This window comes from Paramormyrops kingsleyae, chromosome 13 (assembly GCF_048594095.1).
Source record: "Paramormyrops kingsleyae isolate MSU_618 chromosome 13, PKINGS_0.4, whole genome shotgun sequence".
Taxonomy (NCBI): domain Eukaryota; kingdom Metazoa; phylum Chordata; class Actinopteri; order Osteoglossiformes; family Mormyridae; genus Paramormyrops; species Paramormyrops kingsleyae.
The window spans coordinates 15,149,125-15,168,479 of record NC_132809.1 but is presented as its reverse complement, the minus strand read 5'-3'; the positions used below and the strand labels follow the sequence as shown (position 1 = coordinate 15,168,479).

At 42.3% G+C, this 19,355-nt stretch overlaps 1 protein-coding gene and 1 long non-coding RNA gene across 5 annotated transcripts; both read right to left on the bottom strand.

Moving 5' to 3' along the window:
* Positions 1-2,022: 2,022 nt before the first annotated feature.
* Positions 2,023-6,105, bottom strand: LOC111849693 (uncharacterized). 3 transcript variants are annotated; one of them, XR_002839613.2, is made up of 3 exons: positions 6,032-6,105; positions 2,850-3,112; positions 2,023-2,718 (listed from the first exon to the last, which is right to left on the bottom strand). It is a non-coding gene; the product is annotated as an uncharacterized lncRNA (long non-coding RNA). The 3 variants fall into 3 exon arrangements; XR_002839612.2 differs by lacking the exon at positions 6,032-6,105 and adding an exon at positions 4,443-4,832; XR_002839611.2 differs by lacking the exon at positions 6,032-6,105 and having other exon boundaries at positions 2,850-4,423.
* A 1,768-nt stretch (positions 6,106-7,873) lies between these two features.
* LOC111849692 (ras-related and estrogen-regulated growth inhibitor-like protein) lies at positions 7,874-17,432 on the bottom strand. 2 transcript variants are annotated; one of them, XM_072698248.1, is made up of 7 exons: positions 17,086-17,432; positions 12,948-14,152; positions 11,942-11,998; positions 11,315-11,388; positions 10,587-10,735; positions 9,101-9,407; positions 7,874-8,304 (listed from the first exon to the last, which is right to left on the bottom strand). In XM_072698248.1, exons 2-6 carry the CDS (start codon positions 13,450-13,452, stop codon positions 9,122-9,124), a joined length of 1,071 nt encoding a protein of 356 aa, XP_072554349.1. In that variant the 5' UTR covers positions 13,453-14,152; positions 17,086-17,432; the 3' UTR covers positions 7,874-8,304; positions 9,101-9,121. The 2 variants fall into 2 exon arrangements, with proteins under 2 accessions (XP_072554349.1, XP_023678558.2); XM_023822790.2 differs by having other exon boundaries at positions 9,113-9,407; positions 12,948-17,432.
* Positions 17,433-19,355: the final 1,923 nt, after the last annotated feature.

Sequence of the window (19,355 nt, the reverse complement as noted above, 5' to 3'; positions counted from 1 at the left end):
CCAGGACAGCCCTGTAACATCCAGAGCCTTGAGGAACTCCAGTCAGATCTCATCCACCCCTGGGGCCCGGCCACGAGAGTCAGAACAGACAGTAGGCCATTGTATTACCCAAGCTGGAATAGGCCAAAAAGGGCCCTAAATATTGCTAATAGCAATCCATAAACTTCACAAATTACACTAACATAGGGCACTATCTGCAACCCACACCATTCGTATACTAACACATAATACCTATAATCATAAGCAACAGGTGGGTTAGCACAAATCAACTCAACAAACCCCAAACAAAAAGTTTTACACTGCAAACAAACCAATTGACGAAATGAGAAGTACAAAAAGATGGGGCTAATCCCAAATAAACACACTTCGAATCAACATGCGATCAGTACACTTTCACACACGACACAACAATAGGACTAAAATTAGCTACCCACTTCCCCCCGGTGAAGTAAGTGCTACACATTCGATGGTAATAATTGCACTTAGCCCTGATGGCCACTGATTGTTGCAGAAGGATTGCAATGGCCCAAATACCGTAACCATTTTACCTGATGCTAAGCATCAAGGTAACCAGTTAGCTGCAACAGGAGATTTCACAACGAGGCTGAAGTTGGCTCCTTATTCAGATTTTCCGGTGTTCTGTCGATTTATGCTACCTTGTCGAAAAATGTTACCGTAGTGCTCATTGATAGCCCTAACCCTAACTCTTACCCTAACCCCCCAAAACCTAACCCTAACCCTAATCCCAAGATGGTGGAACTGCACATGCACAGAAAGGCTCGATAGCACGTCTCGATAGGTAGTATTTTATGACAGAACACTGGTCCACCTTCAATGCAGCCCAATGCAATGACGCGATGAGGGGGGCTCATTTAGCAAGGCTTACCTTCAGAACTTCATTTGGCTTTCGATTCGTATTAATTGAACACAATTCTACTGACTTGTTACCACTTCGAGGAAAGTACATATCTACTGTAGACAGTTTCGGTAATAGTATGTGTGTATTTTATCATGAGACAAACGCAAACGTCTTTCCTCTCCCAATCAGGCCTGGAAATATGCCCAATCAGGCAAATATGAACTTCTCAGTACACATCAGGTACCCAACTATATAGAAAAAGTGACAATGCCCTGCATGGCCCAGATTAATTTAATGGTTTAAAAATCAGATGGAAACAAGTCATGTCATACTATAGCGCACAAAGGTGTGAATGAGAAGCCAGGTTTCCAGATTTTATTTGAGTATTCAATAGTACCAAATATTTTTTTTATAACATTACTATTTAAGACAGTGAAGTGACTAAACATTGAAGCAGATTACTTACATTACTCAAACAGGTTAAATTACAACTTAAAAATATACTTAAAATGCAAGTATTTGAAACATTGCTTATTCATTTTTTCAACTTACACAATTTAATTATAAGAAATAAGTTTCCATCAAACTAAATCGTATAAATACAAGTAATATTAATAATTTAATATGCATATTAAGATTCACAAAATTTTAATTCAAGCACTAAAGTTAACAAGTTGATTCAAATAAATCTTAATAAACCTAGACATTTAAACAAGCTGTCTTCATAATTAAAGCTTATACATTTCATTAATTTCTGGTTTATGAAGCTTGTTTAAGAAGGAACAGAATGAAAAGGCACAGCATTACCTTCCGTTTAATTTGTTTAGGCTCTACGTGCGTCTCCACTCCACTGGCTTATGCATGAGAGTTGCCAACCCTGATTAAAATGCGGTCAAAACGGCTTATAATGATCAGGGTTACAGTGTTCCTCCGCTTATATGGATCAAAATACTTGGGACAGAATCATTCCTGTAGAAATACTGTTTAAATAATTTGTTTATAGTAATCAAGTAGTCCACTTACAGTGTTCATTTGTAAACATTTCAGACGTAAAGCCAGTGCAAATGAAGGAATGGCTTCCTTCGTATTTCTTGTGATGTTAGATGTCTGTCTAGTATAGGTGTTACACAAATGTGAGGACAGAACAGAAGGAGAGAAGGTGATTTTGTGTTTATATGATCTTGAAGATTTTATTTCATACAACAGAATGCTTTGAATTTATTCAATGATTTTAGACATTCGAGAAAAAAGTACACGTATAGTCTACATTGAAAAAGTAAATGTCAAAATAATATCAGAATACTAATGTTTGTCAGGAAGATAAAGATATATAACTTATATTGCTTTAAGTTGTAAGTGAGTGAAGAGAGAATATGAAAGATCACCATATCATATATGACTCTCTGGCCTTGATCAGACAGGTTGATTCAGCACAGTTTTTAATTCTGCAGAATTTCAGGGATATTAAACTTTACGAAAAACAAATGCACTCCTTAAAAGGCAAGTTTAATATTTTATTGCTCACCAACATCAATCATGTTGCACTAAAAATCTGTATCATGCATTTATTTAGCAGTGTGCCACATACAAACAAATAAGACAGCAGGCAATGATAAGCTGCATCCGAGTTAGCAAAAAATGTTGGTTAATTATGCTTGGGTTGAATTGGTTGATTATTGTTGTGTGTACTTCTCATTCAGCGAGTTTATGATGTTAACAATAGTTTCTTCCACTTTTTGTTTATCTGTGAGAGGACCCATTTCACTGGTGTCGGACTGATTCTTGTCTTTGCAGCACTCTCGTTTCTTCCAGATTAATACTCCCACCATAATGAGAACAAGACTGAAAAAGGCTGAGGTCTGAGTCACAAAAAAGAAAATACACCAACATGAAATTCTTACTGATGGTTGACAATAGCATGACGTACTAGATGCATGGAACTCCAGGCATTACTACCTACAGGGTACCAAGGTTTAAGTGCAGTTCTTACCTGAGACCATGCGTAGTACTTTATAGTCTTATTCATCTTTTCTTCATTTGATGTTTTATTTGTATCATGTGGTTTGCACCACATTTGCATAGTATTAGTGTCCATAGGGACATATTCTCCTTCCCAGTTAGTCAATATGCATGAAAAATATTTTCCATCAAGCAGCAGCAAAGTTAACCAAGCCAATGCTGGAAAAAGGGTTTTCAGTGCACGATAGCAGGTGCATTCCAGCTTTTTTACAAAGAGAAAGCATAATAATAAGCCTGGAATGACAAAGAAAAACAGAGACAAAAATATATTCCATATTTGAATGCAGGGACAAAAAAAATCTGCTTCCAGTAACTTCTGCAGAGTAAAGAGGCTAACAGCAAAAAATAAGTTGAATTTATTACGAGAAACAGACCAACTTTGTGCCATTGTAAATACTACACAAAAAGTATGCAGAGGTGCTTAGATATCTATTCTTTCAGTTTCATCGGTTTAGAAAAATGAAACTGCATTCTGATTGGTTCGGATCTGAAGATAATGCATGTGTTTTTTTCATATTCCCTCCCATGCTTACCTGTCAAAATATGAAAATATGAAAAATAATTTTTCATATTGGGGTGGAAATTATGCAAACGCGCAGTTTTGTCCTGGGGAGTGCATAAGTTTATACTACTTACATAGTTTTATTGTGTGTGCATGTGTTTGTGCGTGTGATTATACATTTTTAAGTTGAATTGTTTCATAAACTGCATAAAATTTAACTGAGGGACGGGGTAACTTCATATGCTCTGTTGTGTAGAGTTTGTTTGTCTGCATGTTATAAAATGCAGTTGTGTTTTATTACAGTAGTGGTTGTTGAACAGGCTGCACTGACAGGATACACAAAGGAGCTATGAGGTGTCTTAGTGAGAAAGGAGGAAGTTCAGCAGAAGTAAAAAAAAATATATATATATACAGGACCGTCTGCTGTGTGACTTGTAAGAATGAGCTGAGGAGAGAAATCACATCATTTATCAATCAGCCTGTCTTCCTATCTCTGAACTGATGTTAAATTGAAATCCTTAACTAGCTGTTGCTGGCCATCCTGTCCTCCCTGTGTTATACAAGTATTTAGTGTGTTTCCCTTGCTCTCTGGACTGCTGCATGGTTCTATGGGCTGAGCGTGTGGCTGCCACACCCTGTAGTCTTGTGTTTGAATCCAGCCACCTGTTTTTGTCTTTAGTAGATTTTTGTTCCCTAGTGTTTCTATTTGTATGAGTTTTTCTACTTCCTGTGTTTTGTGACTTGTATTCGGTTTTGCTTTCTGCTTTGTGCCCATGGTTGTGTTTTACCTCTTTGTTATGCCCTTAGTGTTAGATTCTGTTTCCTCCATTTTTCCCTGCCTGTTCTCTGTGTAACTAGTTTCCCTTTGTAAATTATTTTGTTCTGTTAGTTACTTTGCACCCCTTGTGGCTGCGTGCAACGAGGAAGAGGGACAGTGAGAAGCGTGGAGGCAGCATGTTAGTGAACTTAAAGTTTATTCCTGTGCCCCCTTTCCCACACTCAGTCTGACTTTTTGCAAACCCCATTGCCAAAGAGCCAAGACTCTCTCACCACATTCATTACCTGAGACAGATACAGACTGCAGCAAATGGGTCCCTCTATGGCATTGATGTCAACCTGGCTGATGGCACATGAGAGCTCATAACATAACTTTCAAGAAGACTGAGTGACACAAAAACACACTATACACAATCTGATAAACAGATAGTAATAGTCACCAGGGGCCTGTATCACAAAGTTGGTTCAACGATGTCATTAAACTAAAGAAATGCAATCTGAGATGAACGGTATCACGACGCTGACTATCATCAATCTATATCGAGACGGATTTTCTTACTGAAAAGTTGTTGACATATTTTAGATCGACATCCATGTTCATTTAAAATTGCACCTCCCCAAACACCATGACCCTGAATAGGACAAGCGGTTTCAGAAGATGGATGGAAATATACACCATGTCTAAAATATATTTATATGTGTGAAAGATATATTTGGATCTACGACTCTGGAGTATATTCAAGAGATTCAAGATTCTTTAATTGTCACATGCATAGTCATACAGGTACAACATGCAGTGAAATGTATCCTGAACCACTCTTTTGACTGTGCAACTGTTACAAGGGATATGAAAGGAAATAGAAAGGAGAAATAAATAAAATATTAAAATAGAACTATGGATATATACGAAATTTAATAGGGATTTGAAAACAGATTTACAGATGTGCTATATGCATTATAAGTTATAAAGTTAAAGTGCATTGTACAGTATGGAAAGATGACAATGAGTATGAGACCCTGAGATGGTTGCTGCCCAGTATAGTATAAAGTACTATAATAATACTATAACTATAACACCGTGTAGAGAGAAAGGGGTGTGTCCTGAATGAGTCGTCAAATGGCCTAAGGATAGAAACTCCTTCTGAGTCTTTCAGTCTTAGCCATGATGTTGTGGAACCTTCTGCCTGATTGCAAAAGCTGAAATATTTTGTTACTAGGATGAGAGGGGTCTTTAACAATCCTTATGGCTCTGGATCTACATCTCCTTGTGTAGATGACCTGCAGTGAAGGGAGAGCTGACTTGCAGCAGCGTTCCGCTGCACGGATCACTCACTGAAGTGCTTTTTGGTCCAAAGCGCAGCTGTTGCCGTAACTTAAATATATATATTTAAATACATGGGTTAGCACACATAAGGAAAGGGCACAAAATGCTAAAATGATCAATGTGCATCTCTGTTTCTGGACATCAAAGGTCTATAAGAAAAACTGCCTGGCTTGCTTGCTTAAAGCAGTCCCATTCCCAATGCAGTATAACACAAATATATTTGCTGCTAAACAGAGAGCTACTAAACTGTTTTTGTAATAGTGGCAATAAAGATCTATCTTATGTTAAAGATATTATTGCCCGAAGACTGAATATTGAATATACAGCTAATGTTACAGCAGTCGCGGGATTCTCATGGACAAGCCATTTCGAGAGTTTGGGAAAGCCCGTTTGTTATGTCAGATAATATACCACTTCTTCTCTTTGACTGGTCACAAGAACACAAAGAAGAATCTATTTAGCAGTGTTTTCGTGACACAATTCCCCATGTCTTTGTCTAGGCGCTGACATCGGAGCGGCTGCTCCATCCTGGAGGCAAACATCATCATACCTGCAGCCGCACTCCTCCTTGGCAAACAGCAAACAGATCAATGTAGAACAGGGAAGAACGCAGCTTGAATTCATCACAAACCATCACACGTAGGAAAGGAACCGAAACAAAACTCAAAGCAGTGATGAGAAAGGACTGTGTCTCCCTCTGCTGATGAAACAAGAAACCTGCAGCCAAACCTCTCACTCTACAGGTACATCTCAAAAAATTAGAATATCATGAAAAAGTTCAATATTTCTTGACATTCCTTTCAGAAAATGAAATTCATATATTATATAGGTTTTCTTGGAATTTCGATTATTATGGCTTACAGATAATAAAAGCAACCTGTGCTTCCATCACACCTCAGCAGTGCTACAGGCTGATCGCCTCCATGCCATGCTGCATTGAGGCAGTAATTCATGCAAAAGGGGCCCAACCAAGTATTGAGTGCATAGGAATGAACATACTTTTCAGAAGCCTGACATTTCTGTTTAAAATATCCCTTTTTTAATTGATCTTATGTGATATTCTAATTTTCTGAGACAGTGAATTTTGGGTTTTATTATCTGTAAGCCATAATCATCGAAATTCCGAGAAATAAAGGCTTGACATATTTCACTCTATGTGTAATGAATCTATATAATATATGAATTTCACCTTCTGAAAGGAATGTCAAGAAATACTGAACTTTTTCACGATATTTTTTTTAGTGATCCTCACTATTTTTCTCACAAGAGCCACATAACCAGAGCAAAGTAAAGGGGAGAGCCACTTTCACGACAAAATACCAAGTCACCCACACAGATGAGTATTTCTACAAATAAATTGGTCATCCCACAAAAAAAGAACACAGCCAGTACATATTCAATTAAGACCAAATCCACGCTATTTCAAAAGATGCCTCTGTTAATACATTTTTAGAAATGTATTGGCTGTGTTATCATATTGTTATAAGCTACCACGGGAGCCACCAATTAAAGCTTGACGAGCCGCATAATGAGTAACCCTCTATACTATGTTTAGCACGCTTTTGTTCAAAGCAACATACATGTGAGGATCGGACAGCAGGTTCAGCCAGTGTCCCTAGAGCTATTGGGGTTAAGGCGCCTGCTCAAGGCCCCCAGCAGTGACATCACTCTGCCAGCCCCAGCATCTGAATCTGACTTTCCAATTGCAGACACAGAGTCCAAACCCAGAGAGCCATATAACCCCCCCCAAAGTCTGCCATTGATCAGGCACATGATGTACCCAATGCACAGAAGCATCAGCTGATTGAAGCAACACTCAGGAGTTCATGAGACATATCACTGTCATGTTCTCATAGCCTTAGTTTATTCATCCATCTTCTAATCAGGGTTTCAAGGAGACCTTTCCTAAGCAGCCTAGGGCATAAGGCCGAAATACTCCTGGTTGGGATGCCTATTTGTTGTGATATGTTACAGGGCTAAAGTGATACGTAATAACAGGAAGTGACATTGATATTGCGCGTCCTAGTGTATATGGAATAAACAAGGAGTTCTACAGCATTCCTCTGTGTTCATCACTGGTCCAATAACACTTATCTATCTATCAAAGGGTACATACATACACACGATGGGCTATGGATCTATTAATTTCACTTAAGCATGGATAGTAACAGGGCTACAAATTTCAGTGCAGAGAAGGATTATGGTAAAATATAAATATACAATAAAGGCGAAGAGCAACGCCGTGGCTGCAGCCAAAGAAGGTATGTTGGCAGCCAGTGGCGGCTGGAGGTCTTTCAAACTGGGAAAACTGGCCAGTCCACCCCCCACAACCTAGTCTGAAATAAACCTACTAATGAAACGAAGAGCAAACTCAAGAGGGCAATATTTATGTTTTTATTTACAGTGGGATATGTACAAATGAAAATCGAAAAAAATGAAAAGACTTCACTCGCCAAAAATCCACATGGGATTGAACTTGAAATGCTCTGATGCCGAAAGTATGATTTCAAAACTCTTATCAGTCATAAAGAGGTACATTCACTTTGACAGTTCCTCTGATCTTCATGCAGCAGCCCTGCGTCCTGGCCTGCCTGCTGCCCATTAGGGGGCGCTGAGCTTCCCTGGAAAAGACTCTTTGAAGCCTGTCCAATAAACATCTAGCTTTGCTGCACTGCAAATAGAAGAAGCAAGTCTAGCAGAGTTGCCAGGTCCGCGGTTTTCCCGCCCAATCGGGCTATTTTGTAAATACAGTTGCGGGTAAATATTAGGAGGTCATGGGTTGCGGGTCTTTGGGCTGCTTTCATAATGTTCCACGGCAGCGGACTGTAAGGGGGAAAAGAAATGAATTATTATGAATGAAAGTGGCTCCTAATGCTGAATAATACTGAATCGCTAGACACCGAAAGTCAGAGACACACACACGGAAAGCAGGGTTGCCAATTCTCACACAGATGTCCTGTAAAGTGTGGTTTAGGCAATGGACTATGTGGGATAAGGCACCCCAGCTGATTTTTAGATCATGCATTTATATACATCTTTCTTAATAATTGCACTGTTTCCATTCACTACCAGCTATTGAATGTGAAGTTCATCATTTAATTAAAAAAACAAATAATTAAAATTTGCCTGTAATCTGGAAAACCAAAAAGCAGAACCTATATCTTGTTACAGCACAGATTGCCTCTTTCACTATGATTGTTAAATCTTGTTACTATCATAGTGAAAGGGCTTGAAACGCAAAAAAGTCTGGTGTGCATCTCTGCATGTGGACATCAAAGGTCTGTGATTAAAAAGCTGCCTTGTTAAAACATACACAGCTACAAATATACAGCTAATGTTTCCGCAATGACAGGGTTCTCGTGGGAAGAAGCCATTACAAGAGTTGAGGAAAGCCCCTTTGCTACATCAGGAAACATACTGACTTCTCTTTGACTGGTCCAAGCACTGTTTGAGATACGTGACTCTGAAACCCGGCCTGCTCCATACAATAAATCAGGAAGCATAATAGGAAATCTGTAAATCAGGCGTCTTTGTCATAAGTGTCTGCAGGGCACAGGATGGTAGAGAACATGTGGATCTTTAAGTAACAGCCACAATGCCTGTTTGCTGGTTCCCTCACCATCGCTCACACCTTTCAGCCTCAGACTGACTTCCTCCTCTTCCCAAAGACATTGTTGATCAGTTTTGCCATGGACTTGGACCCGCTGTAGCGGCGCCGGTCAGCCCGGTGTTTCAGGTATTCCATCACACTGCGGATAAGCTTGGTGAAGAGGTTCGAGATCTCCTGGTGGTCTTCAGCTGCAGAAACCTCCTGGAAGAAGCACTTGTTTTCCTGGGCCAGGGAGCGGCCCTCCTCCTCGCTCACCTGCCGGGCGTGACACAGATCCTGCTTGTTCCCCACCAGGCAGACAGGTACCTCCACCTCACTGAAACAGGTGAGAGCAGGTGAACCCCAAGTTCGGGGATTTCCCTCATTCATTGCACACCACTGCTGCAGTAGGCCTATTCTGCTTGAGATGTGTACAAAGAGGCTTTCTCCAGATTTACAATTTTTCTATCCTATAATCAGCTCTAGTTTATTTCTTATGCAAATTGACAGCTATTTTCGTGTTAAATATTTCACATGAGAATGGCTTCCCTAATCTTGAATCAAGGCCCAAGTCAATGCCACAAAGTCACTATGAGGATGCTACAAGGATGCAGCAAGAACGGAGCTGCGTTTTGTTTTTGTGTTTGTGGCCGTCTGCGTGCTCAAGCTCAATGCTGTGTAACTCCACAGAAGCTACCATCCATGTGGCTTAACTGACCACAACCTTATCAGCTCCTGCTGTGCTTCACCACTGTACAATTTAGTTTTGTCTCTAGATGACTTTCCTGTAATCAATGGCCAAACAAAAAAAAGACAACCAACATCTGTTAATATTTCATGATATTCAAATTAAAACAAAACTGTAAACAGCCTGATTTAGTGGAGCGGGATTATTAACTTCCAATTATAATTAACCTGAATCCTGTAAATATGGATATACACTGATGAGAAATATTATTATCACAACCATGTGAAGCGAATAATGTTAACGATCTAGTAAAAATGGCGCATGTTAAGATTTGGACTATATTAGATGGTAAGCTAACATTCAGTAGTCATTCACATCCCGCATTAATGAGTCTCGGCCACCCAACATTCTGTCAGCAGTTTACGGTTCTTCCCTCCGTGGACCATCCTCAGAAGGGTCTCCCCATGGCTGACCATGAGCACCCAACAAGCTCTGACCTAGTCATGTGGAGATTTTAATTTGGCCCTTGTCAAAGTCACTCAGATTTTTATGTCTGCCCATTTCTTCTGCATTCAACATGTCGACAACGAGTTCTGAATATTAGCGTACGATCTGATACATGGAATGTTTTTACCGGATAGTCAAAAGTGGTGTATATGTATGCTATATTTTTCATAACGCCCAGTTGGTGCTGTGGTCATTTTCTTGCCCTAATTGAGTGATTTTTGTGTTCCCAGCAGCAGTGTGTACATATCCCAGGAAAAGCCTGCTTTTATTAGCCAGTTCCTGGAGTTGTAGGGGTCACAGGGTCGTGGGGGTGTGGCTTACCATTTGCAGTTCTCGGCACGAGCCTCTTTGATCTGACAAAGTGTGCTCTGGGCATTGAGGAAGGACAGGCGGTTGCTAATGTCGTACACCACAATGAAGCCGTCGGCCCACTCCACCGGTTCCTCCGTGATGCACCTGCTCTGCACGGTCTAAGCAGAGAGAAGGGGGGAGCGACAATAGGAAATAACACTGTCCTATATGACTAAGTAGAACCTAACCCCCTCCAATGAGACACTTTCTGCCCTTCATGATGGCAAAATAAATTGGCACACTGAAAACAAGCTTTCTTCACCCACATTTTTAGGCATTTCCAGTAGAACTGCTATTACTGTATATTCTCCTACATCTCAGCAAATAAGCACAATGATTTGCTTTCTAGTAATGTCTTATGGCAAAAAAAGTCTGGAAATTCCCTGGAATGTCCTATATGCAGCCGTTCTCAGATTTGAGCGAGTTAAGCTACACTCCTTAGTCTTCAAAGAGGGAATAATAGGTTACCAGGATTCAGTGTAATCTCATAAAACCCACCCAATCAGAACCTGCAGGCGCTAGCAGGAAAGGTCATATGACAGTTTACCACCACCCCTGTGGCACCATGAGAGGGAGACCCAGCTGTACAGAACCATTACAGCATGCTACAGCACTCTACAAACATGCAGCATTTTATAACTATCAGATTCGAGAGACCAATTATGTCATATTAATAAAGATGATGTATGAGCATGTACTTCAGAACACGGATCGAAAACTTCCAGATTCAATTGTCGGCCATCGATGGAGAACCTTTTATGGTATAAGGAACCTGCAAGAGAAATTTAAACAAATCACGTCAGAGGTGATGGCAGCTATAATGGGGAACACACACTGGATTTAATTTATTTGATAGATGAAAGTAAACAGGTGTTTATGAGCACTGCACCAAAGTGGAGAATACCAGTTCGCACATAAGGTTGCAATATTGAGCCCCTGATTACCGCAAGCCCCAAAAATCCATGGTATGACCGTTCTGTTGGAGCAAATTACCGTCTTTAAGGGAATCAGCCACAAGTGGAGTAATTTGAAATCATGCACGGTTCTGGACAATGTAACATCTGGGTTGTATCCCTTCGCCTTTCCTAACAAGGAGGCGTAAACAGCAGAACGATTGTTTGCAGCCCCCGAATGCCGCTTGGCATTGCCACCATTTTAGCCCCTTGTGGAATCCCAGTGTGGATGAGACTCTGTCAGTGCTCTTGATTAACACTAAGTGTAAGATTGTGAAGGAGGGCTGGTTCGTGATTTATTGCTGCCTTCAGAAGGGTGTCAAGAAGGGTGTGCGTGTGTGTGAGGTCATGCTAGGAAACGGCGTCACTCACTGGCATTGGAGGCGTACTCGCCGATGAATCGCTTGGTCAGGAACCTCACAAGGATGGCTGGCAAGAGGCAGTCACAGAACCGGAATCACAACCAGCTTTATTTCACCAAGTACAGTATGTGCAAGGAATTCGTTTTGCACATATTAATACACATACAGCGTTAACTCTGAGGTGGTTGCTAAGGCATGACTGTCGAATGAGCAGCAGAGGGCAGAGTGGGAACCGAACGCTTTCGACCAAAGCATCAGAGCGTTATTTTCTGTGCCTGTGTGCCTTTCAGATACTCCTTGCCCTCATGTGTAAGCTTGCTGCTTCCACTGTATACAATATCCAGCACAGGAAGCCGTGCTGCTCTGCCCTCCCATGAGGCCAGGTCTCAGGTTTCACTGCACTCTTTCGCTCTTCCGTTCCATATGCCTGCCGCCGCCCCCCCCCCTCGCCTTGGGCCCCCCTGCAGCTGGTGAAATACAGATCTCCAGCCTTAAACTTGGCAGGGCAGACCAGAGTCTGTTGTTGTCTCATTCACCTTCCTCTAGTGCTTCACTTTTCAGAAACCTTATGGACAGATTTGTGATGAGTTCCATTCCTCCTGAGAGAAGCTTCTACCTCCTTGTACTATAAAACATACCCCTGCGGACTGGATTTACCAGGCAGAGCCAAAATGCTACGTGTAATGCAAATTTCTTATTTATTTCCTCTGACTTTGCTATGTTTATCGGCAACCCACTGTCCCAACTCACTTGTTAAGGCAAGGAGATGGTCCACAGTCCACACAGTGGATGCATCATCATATGACCATAATTTTAATTGCTTTCTATCCAACCCCAGTGTTAATAAATACTGGTGCTAATTAGGCAGGTAGCTCATATGTCATTTTTGTCCTCCTCCCTCTTGCTTAACGTCAAACGTACCTTCCCCACACTCACCAGCCTGACCGACACAAAGAAGCGGACGGAGGCAGAAGAGCGACACCCCCCAGCGTGCCCCCTCCCCGCCCTGCCCTCACCTGATTTCCCGGCTCCTTCGCTGCCCAGCAGGGCCAGCTTGATGTCATTCATGTCTGCCGCTGCTCCGACCCTCTGTGGGCTGTAGAGAGACAGAGTCTGCACTGCCCACGAGAACCTCTCAGCTGCTGGAGGAGCGGAAAGGAAAAACACACCCGCAGCCTTTCTTCTCCCCTCCCACTGCACGAGAACGGATCCAAGGGCTACCCAGAGGTCACCTCCTCGGCGAACGCCACCCAATTCCCTGCCTCTGTCTCCTATAAGGCTCTGCCTCACGGAGGAGGAGGTATGTGGCTGTAGTGTGGCTAAAGGAGAAGCGGCAGGCTTTGGGTTCATTTTTAAATGTTTACACGATCCTTTCAGATCTCCTTTCCAAACATCTGTATTTGGCACAGCGAGATGTGTCCTTTCAACTAATCGTCTTGTTTTGCTCCTGAAAGAAAATCTGCACATACACAGTGATAACTGTTGTAGAGCACTGACTGATTGTGGCTTGCATCGCTGCATTTTGTATGGCTGCTACCCCTCTATGTGTTCTCTGATCACTTGGTATGGCCTTTACCCTTCTGTGCATTCTCTGAGCACTTGGTGCGGCTGCTACCCTTCTGTGCATTCTCTGAGGACCTGGTGCAGCTGCTACCCTTCTGTGCGTTCTCTGAGCACTTGGTGCGGGTGCTACCCCTCTGTGCATTCTCTGAGCACTTGGTGCGGGTGCTACCCCTCTGTGCATTCTCTGAGCACTTGGTGCGGCTGCTACCCCTCTGTGCATTCTCTGAGCACTTGGTGCGGCTGCTACCCCTCTGTGCATTCTCTGAGCACTTGGTGCGGCTGCTACCCCTCTGTGCATTCTCTGAGCACTTGGTGCGGCTGCTACCCTTCTGTGCATTCTCTGAGCACTTGGTGCGGCTGCTACCCCTCTGTGCATTCTCTGAGCACTTGGTGCGGCTGCTACCCCTCTGTGCATTCTCTGAGCACTTGGTGCGGCTGCTACCCCTCTGTGCATTCTCTGAGCACTTGGTGCGGCTGCTACCCCTCTGTGCATTCTCTGAGCACTTGGTGCGGCTGCTACCCTTCTGTGCATTCTCTGAGCACTTGGTGCGGGTGCTATGGTACAACTGCTACCTCATTCTTCTCTGAGCCTTCACAGTCTCATCTGGAAGTAGGTAGGTGGCTTGGTAGGTGAAACGTGATTCAAAGTGGGCTGCATCTGTTAATGGGGCAGGCCAAAGTGTTTCATCTGCCTGATCTCATTCAAGAAGCATGTGTAATACCTCCATCTCAACTTTTATAAGCCACATTAACTGTACTACCCAAAAGTCCCAGAAAGCAAATAAAGCCCATAACATTAAAACCAAGAAGCCTGTCTTGCTCCTTAACTGTAAAGACCTCACGGTCTCAGTTAACCCAGAATCTGGATTTGGCAGTGTCTTACCAATATAGAATGTGTATGGAATCTCCTTTATTAGACATTTAACAATTACTGACATCATGTGATGAAACAATCCAAATTAAAATGCCACTCTCTCCTTATTTTCTTTTTACATTTTATTCATGAACAACAAGTATTACTGATAGTCATTGTGTTCATTGACCTCCACTACTGCCTTAATGTCATCCTCCGTAATCTCCGCCATTGCTTGATCACCACCTCCACCGCCTTTATGTCTGCCTCCATCTACTGCACTTGCAGAGCCACCTCAAAACTCTTCCAAAATGCCTCAATCGCAGCCACCATCTCCTTGATTTTGTTTTCTGTCTCGTCTATCTCCTCCAAAGTTGCTTCAATCTCAGCCTCCAACTGCTGCAATTCTTTCTTGTTGTATTCACTGGTATCCTCTGTCACCTCCACCGGTGCCATATTCACTCCAATCTCCTTCTCCACAGCTCTCATGCTATCATCCTCCTCTTCCTCCACCACAGAGTGATTATCATCTCTGCCATTCACTTTCTTGTTGTATTCACTGGTATCCTCTGTCACCTCCACCGGTGCCATATTCACTCCAATCTCCTTCTCCACAGCTCTCATGCTATCATCCTCCTCTTCCTCCACCACAGAGTGATTATCATCTCTGCCATTCACTTCACTTTCTAGTGTTCCACACTTTCTCCCTTTCCTTTTCCTCAGAAAGGTAAACTTTGCCCAAAATGTCTTTTTCACCTTTTTCTCCTGTTTTGTTGATGCTTCCCCCACCTCCTCTGCCACCACTGGGGGCCTAAAGCAGTTTAAGAAGGACAGCTTCATATTTAGTTGCGTCTCGTTCGATGACCGATTTGTTCTGAAGCGGAACTGTGCTTACATCACATTCGGAATGTTGACGTCATGGTTACCACGGTAACCTTCAATTTCAAAAAATCGCTTCTCTCACTACTTCTCTTGTGTTACTTATAGTTTAATAGCATTTGTTTGCATAGTAAAAGCACATGCTGCTGCATAGCAAACGGTGGGCCTGCTGAAAATTCCGATTGTTGCGGCTATCATGGGCCACCTATATTTAAGGGGGTGGCCAGGCCACACCATGTCTCTTCTTTGGTACTACTTAGAAGATGAAATAATCCACATTTTGTTTCTATTGTTTTGATATAAGGTGTCAACAGGGGTGGACACGTATTTATTAGGCCTGGCCATGGCCACCTCTGGCCATCCAATGGATCCACCCCTGATAAGGAGCCTGTGGAAATATGGTACTGAAGGCCTGCTCATGTCATGCAGGGATGAGGGTAGGAGTAGGGATTGTAATCAGCAATGGTGATGGATGCTGGTCTAACCAAGGAGGCATGGAGGAACAAAAATGTGAGCCAGCCAACAGATGATGGATCACAGCAAGGGCTTCAAATGGGTATGGGGTTGGGCAACAAGTTCTGGATACATTTAAGGGGGATGAGAGAAAACATTCAATAAGGTTAAGAAGCATCTTTAACTCGTCTATAGTATTGGTCCGTGTGCATGTTCCCCGCATCAGACTGGAGTACCATCTAGGGTTGTAACGGTATGAGATTTTCACGGTATGATAATCGTCTCAGAAAATATCACGGTTTCGTGGTGTACGGTATTAAACTATCATTATTATTAGTATAATCATCAGCTACAATGACCCTTAAATGAATAAAAAGAGATATGGTTTTTGGTTGAACATGGTTTATTGTAACAAACTTTTTTTTAATGAAAATAAAAACTTATGGAAGTATGAGTCTAACTTTTGGGGGAAAAATAAATAAAATAAAGCTGCGCATCTCCCATTTGAACAAAATAAGGAATAAGTTATTTCTCTTTATATTAGACAAGAATAAATCAAACTGTCCTTCCTCTTTAACAGCATATATGGGAGAGCAATATGTGCAGGGTCATGTTTGTTAATATTTTCCTGAGATTATCATAGCAGCATGCATTTCTTTGCTTTTTTTCAGGTCAGGTTATGATGAAGAAATGTAAGCATGTTGAGATTTTCAGGGCTCAATCTTGACCGCTGAGGTGAGAGAATGTGTCCACTTGTACTAAACACCTATGCGTTTTCAGTTAGTGTATTTGATGATTATTCTTTTAAATAAAATTATAAAATGATCATTAAGTGTTCTCTTGAGAGTAGCTCTGGATATGTTCATGTGTTCACGTCTTCACATAGTGAGTGAGACAGCAGACGCTTTAAAAACCATGACCATCATGCAGTGGCGGTTTTAGGCATGGGCGAACGGGGCAGCCGCCCGGGCCGGCACTTTTTCATGTCACGTGGGGGGCGGCACACGAACTTGGAGGAAAACAAAAATAATCTAAATAAAGCGGTTTTCTAGAGGATGGGCGAGCGGAGACGATAAGGGATGAAGTTGGGAGGGCGCCGGGAGGGATTCTATGGGGGGCGGCACACGAACCTGGAGGACAAAATAATCATCTGTGCCGCTGCGTGGGGGGGGTAGTTGGTTAATGAGCAAGCGGCAGCCTTTTTGCGCTGTATATTCACAGACGCACATCGCGATTTAATTTGCTGCACAGCTATATTTTGGTTTATTCATCCATCTATCTATCAAATCGGACATTTTACGTGGCATCTGAATTATACTGTAATTGACTCCAATTACATGACTGGATTGCGGGATTCCCTCTGCATCACAGAAATAATACGGCTTTAAGTTATAAATGGAACTTACCTTTATCTTCACGGAGGGATGGTGTTCGCGAATATGGGAGAACTCTATTTTCTGTTGGCCCACTTTAAGAGGGCTGAGTTTGGTCCGTGTAAGTCAGCTTGTATACGAAAACACCCTTAAAAGTACTTTAGCCAGTCTCGATTGTCCTTCTTTGTGTGTCTTGTGTTTGTGTGACACTTAGTCCGACGTATTTCCTCCTTTTGCGGCCACTCTTCGTCCACATTTCTTGCAAACTGGATATCCACCCCACGATCATTTTTCGGATACCCAAAATATTCCCATACTGCAGATTTTAATTTTTTTTCCGGCGGGAAATAGAGATTAGAATTTGCAGCCTCTGTATCGGACATTTTCGCCGCTATGCATTTATGGGTGGAGTCTAAGCAGTAAAGCGGAAAGAAGTTGCATATACACAGCAGCGCAGGTGAGATCTGGTTTCTTTTTTTTTTTTCCAAACCGCGGATAGGCAAATGTGCATGATATGATAATAGTACATGTCAATATCACAATAAACCGCCATACCGGTATACCGTTTCAACCCTAGTACCATCCATGGAGTATTCCTAATTTGTAACCTAAGCTCCTTGGACTATGATACAGGTGACTCTGACCAGGATTAGTATTTGTAAGACGTATGTCTTTTGGTTTATGTTTCTATTTGGAAGAAATCTTATTGCCTCTTTTCTTCTTTGTAATATTTCTCTACGTTTTGACTTGACTTGAAGCCTTGATCCCCTTTCTAAACATGATTCTCTCTTAACCTGCTTCTTTTGCATCCAGTACGGTCAGGATTTTAATGTTCTGTCCCACGTGAACTGTACTACCCAAAAGTCCCAGAAAGCAAATAAAGCCCATAACATTAAAACCAAGAAACCTGTCTTGCTCCTTAACTGTAAAGACCTCACGGTCTCAGTTAACCCAGAATCTGGATTTGGCAGTGTCTTACCAATATAGAATGTGTATGGAATCTCCTTTATTAGACATTTAACAATTACTGACATCATGTGATGAAACAATCCAAATTAAAATGCCACTCTCTCCTTATTTTCTTTTTACATTTTATTCATGAACAACAAGTATTACTGATAGTCATTGTGTTCATTGCCCTCCACTACTGCCTTAATGTCATCCTTCTTAATCTCCACCATCCACTTCATCACCACCGCCTTCAGGTCTGCCTCCACCTACTGCACTCTCAGTTCCACCTCAAGACTCTTCCAAAATGTCTCAATCGCAGCCTCCATGTCCTTGATTTTGTTTTCTGTCTCGTCTATCTCCTCCAAAGCTGCTTCAATCTCAGCCTCCAACTGCTGCAGTTTTGCGTTGTTGTATTCATAGGCATCCTCCGTCACCTCCACCGGTGCCATTTATTCATGAACAACAACTATTACTGATAGTCATTGTGTTCATTGACCTCCACTACAGCCTTAATGTCATCCTCCGTAATCTCCGCCATTGCTTGATCACCACCTCCACCGCCTTTATGTCTGCCTCCATCTACTGCACTTGCAGAGCCACCTCAAAACTCTTCCAAAATGCCTCAATCGCAGCCACCATCTCCTTGATTTTGTTTTCTGTCTCGTCTATCTCCTCCAAAGTTGCTTCAATCTCAGCCTCCACTTGCTGCAATTCTTTCTTGTTGTATTCACTGGTATCCTCTGTCACCTCCACCGGTGCCATATTCACTCCAATCTCCTTCTCCACAGCTCTCGTGCTATCATCCTCCTCTTCCTCCACCACAGAGTGATTATCATCTCTGCCATTCACTTTCTTGTTGTATTCACTGGTATCCTCTGTCACCTCCACCGGTGCCATATTCACTCCAATCTCCTTCTCCACAGCTCTCGTGCTATCATCCTCCTCTTCCTCCACCACAGAGTGATTATCATCTCTGCCATTCACTTTCTTGTTGTATTCACTGGTATCCTCTGTCACCTCCACCGGTGCCATATTCACTCCAATCTCCTTCTCCACAGCTCTCATGCTATCATCCTCCTCTTCCTCCACCACAGAGTGATTATCATCTCTGCCATTCACTTCACTTTCTAGTGTTCCACACTTTCTCCCTTTCCTTTTCCTCAGAAAGGTAAACTTTGCCCAAAATGTCTTTTTCACCTTTTTCTCCTGTTTTGTTGATGCTTCCCCCACCTCCTCTGCCACCACTGGGGGCCTAAAGCAGTTTAAGAAGGACAGCTTCATATTTAGTTGCGTCTCGTTCGATGACCGATTTGTTCTGAAGCGGAACTGTGCTTACATCACATTCGGAATGT

Coding starts and splice junctions, on each gene's coding strand:
- LOC111849692 (XM_023822790.2), bottom strand. CDS start 13,452: ATGCAGCGATGCAAGCCACAATCAGTCAGTGCTCTACAACAGTTATCA. Junction 11,389..11,941: donor CGAGTACGCCTCCAATGCCA/GTGAGTGACGCC, acceptor TTTCTCTTGCAG/GTTCCTTATACCATAAAAGG. Junction 9,408..10,586: donor CGTGCCGAGAACTGCAAATG/GTAAGCCACACC, acceptor CACCTGTTTCAG/TGAGGTGGAGGTACCTGTCT.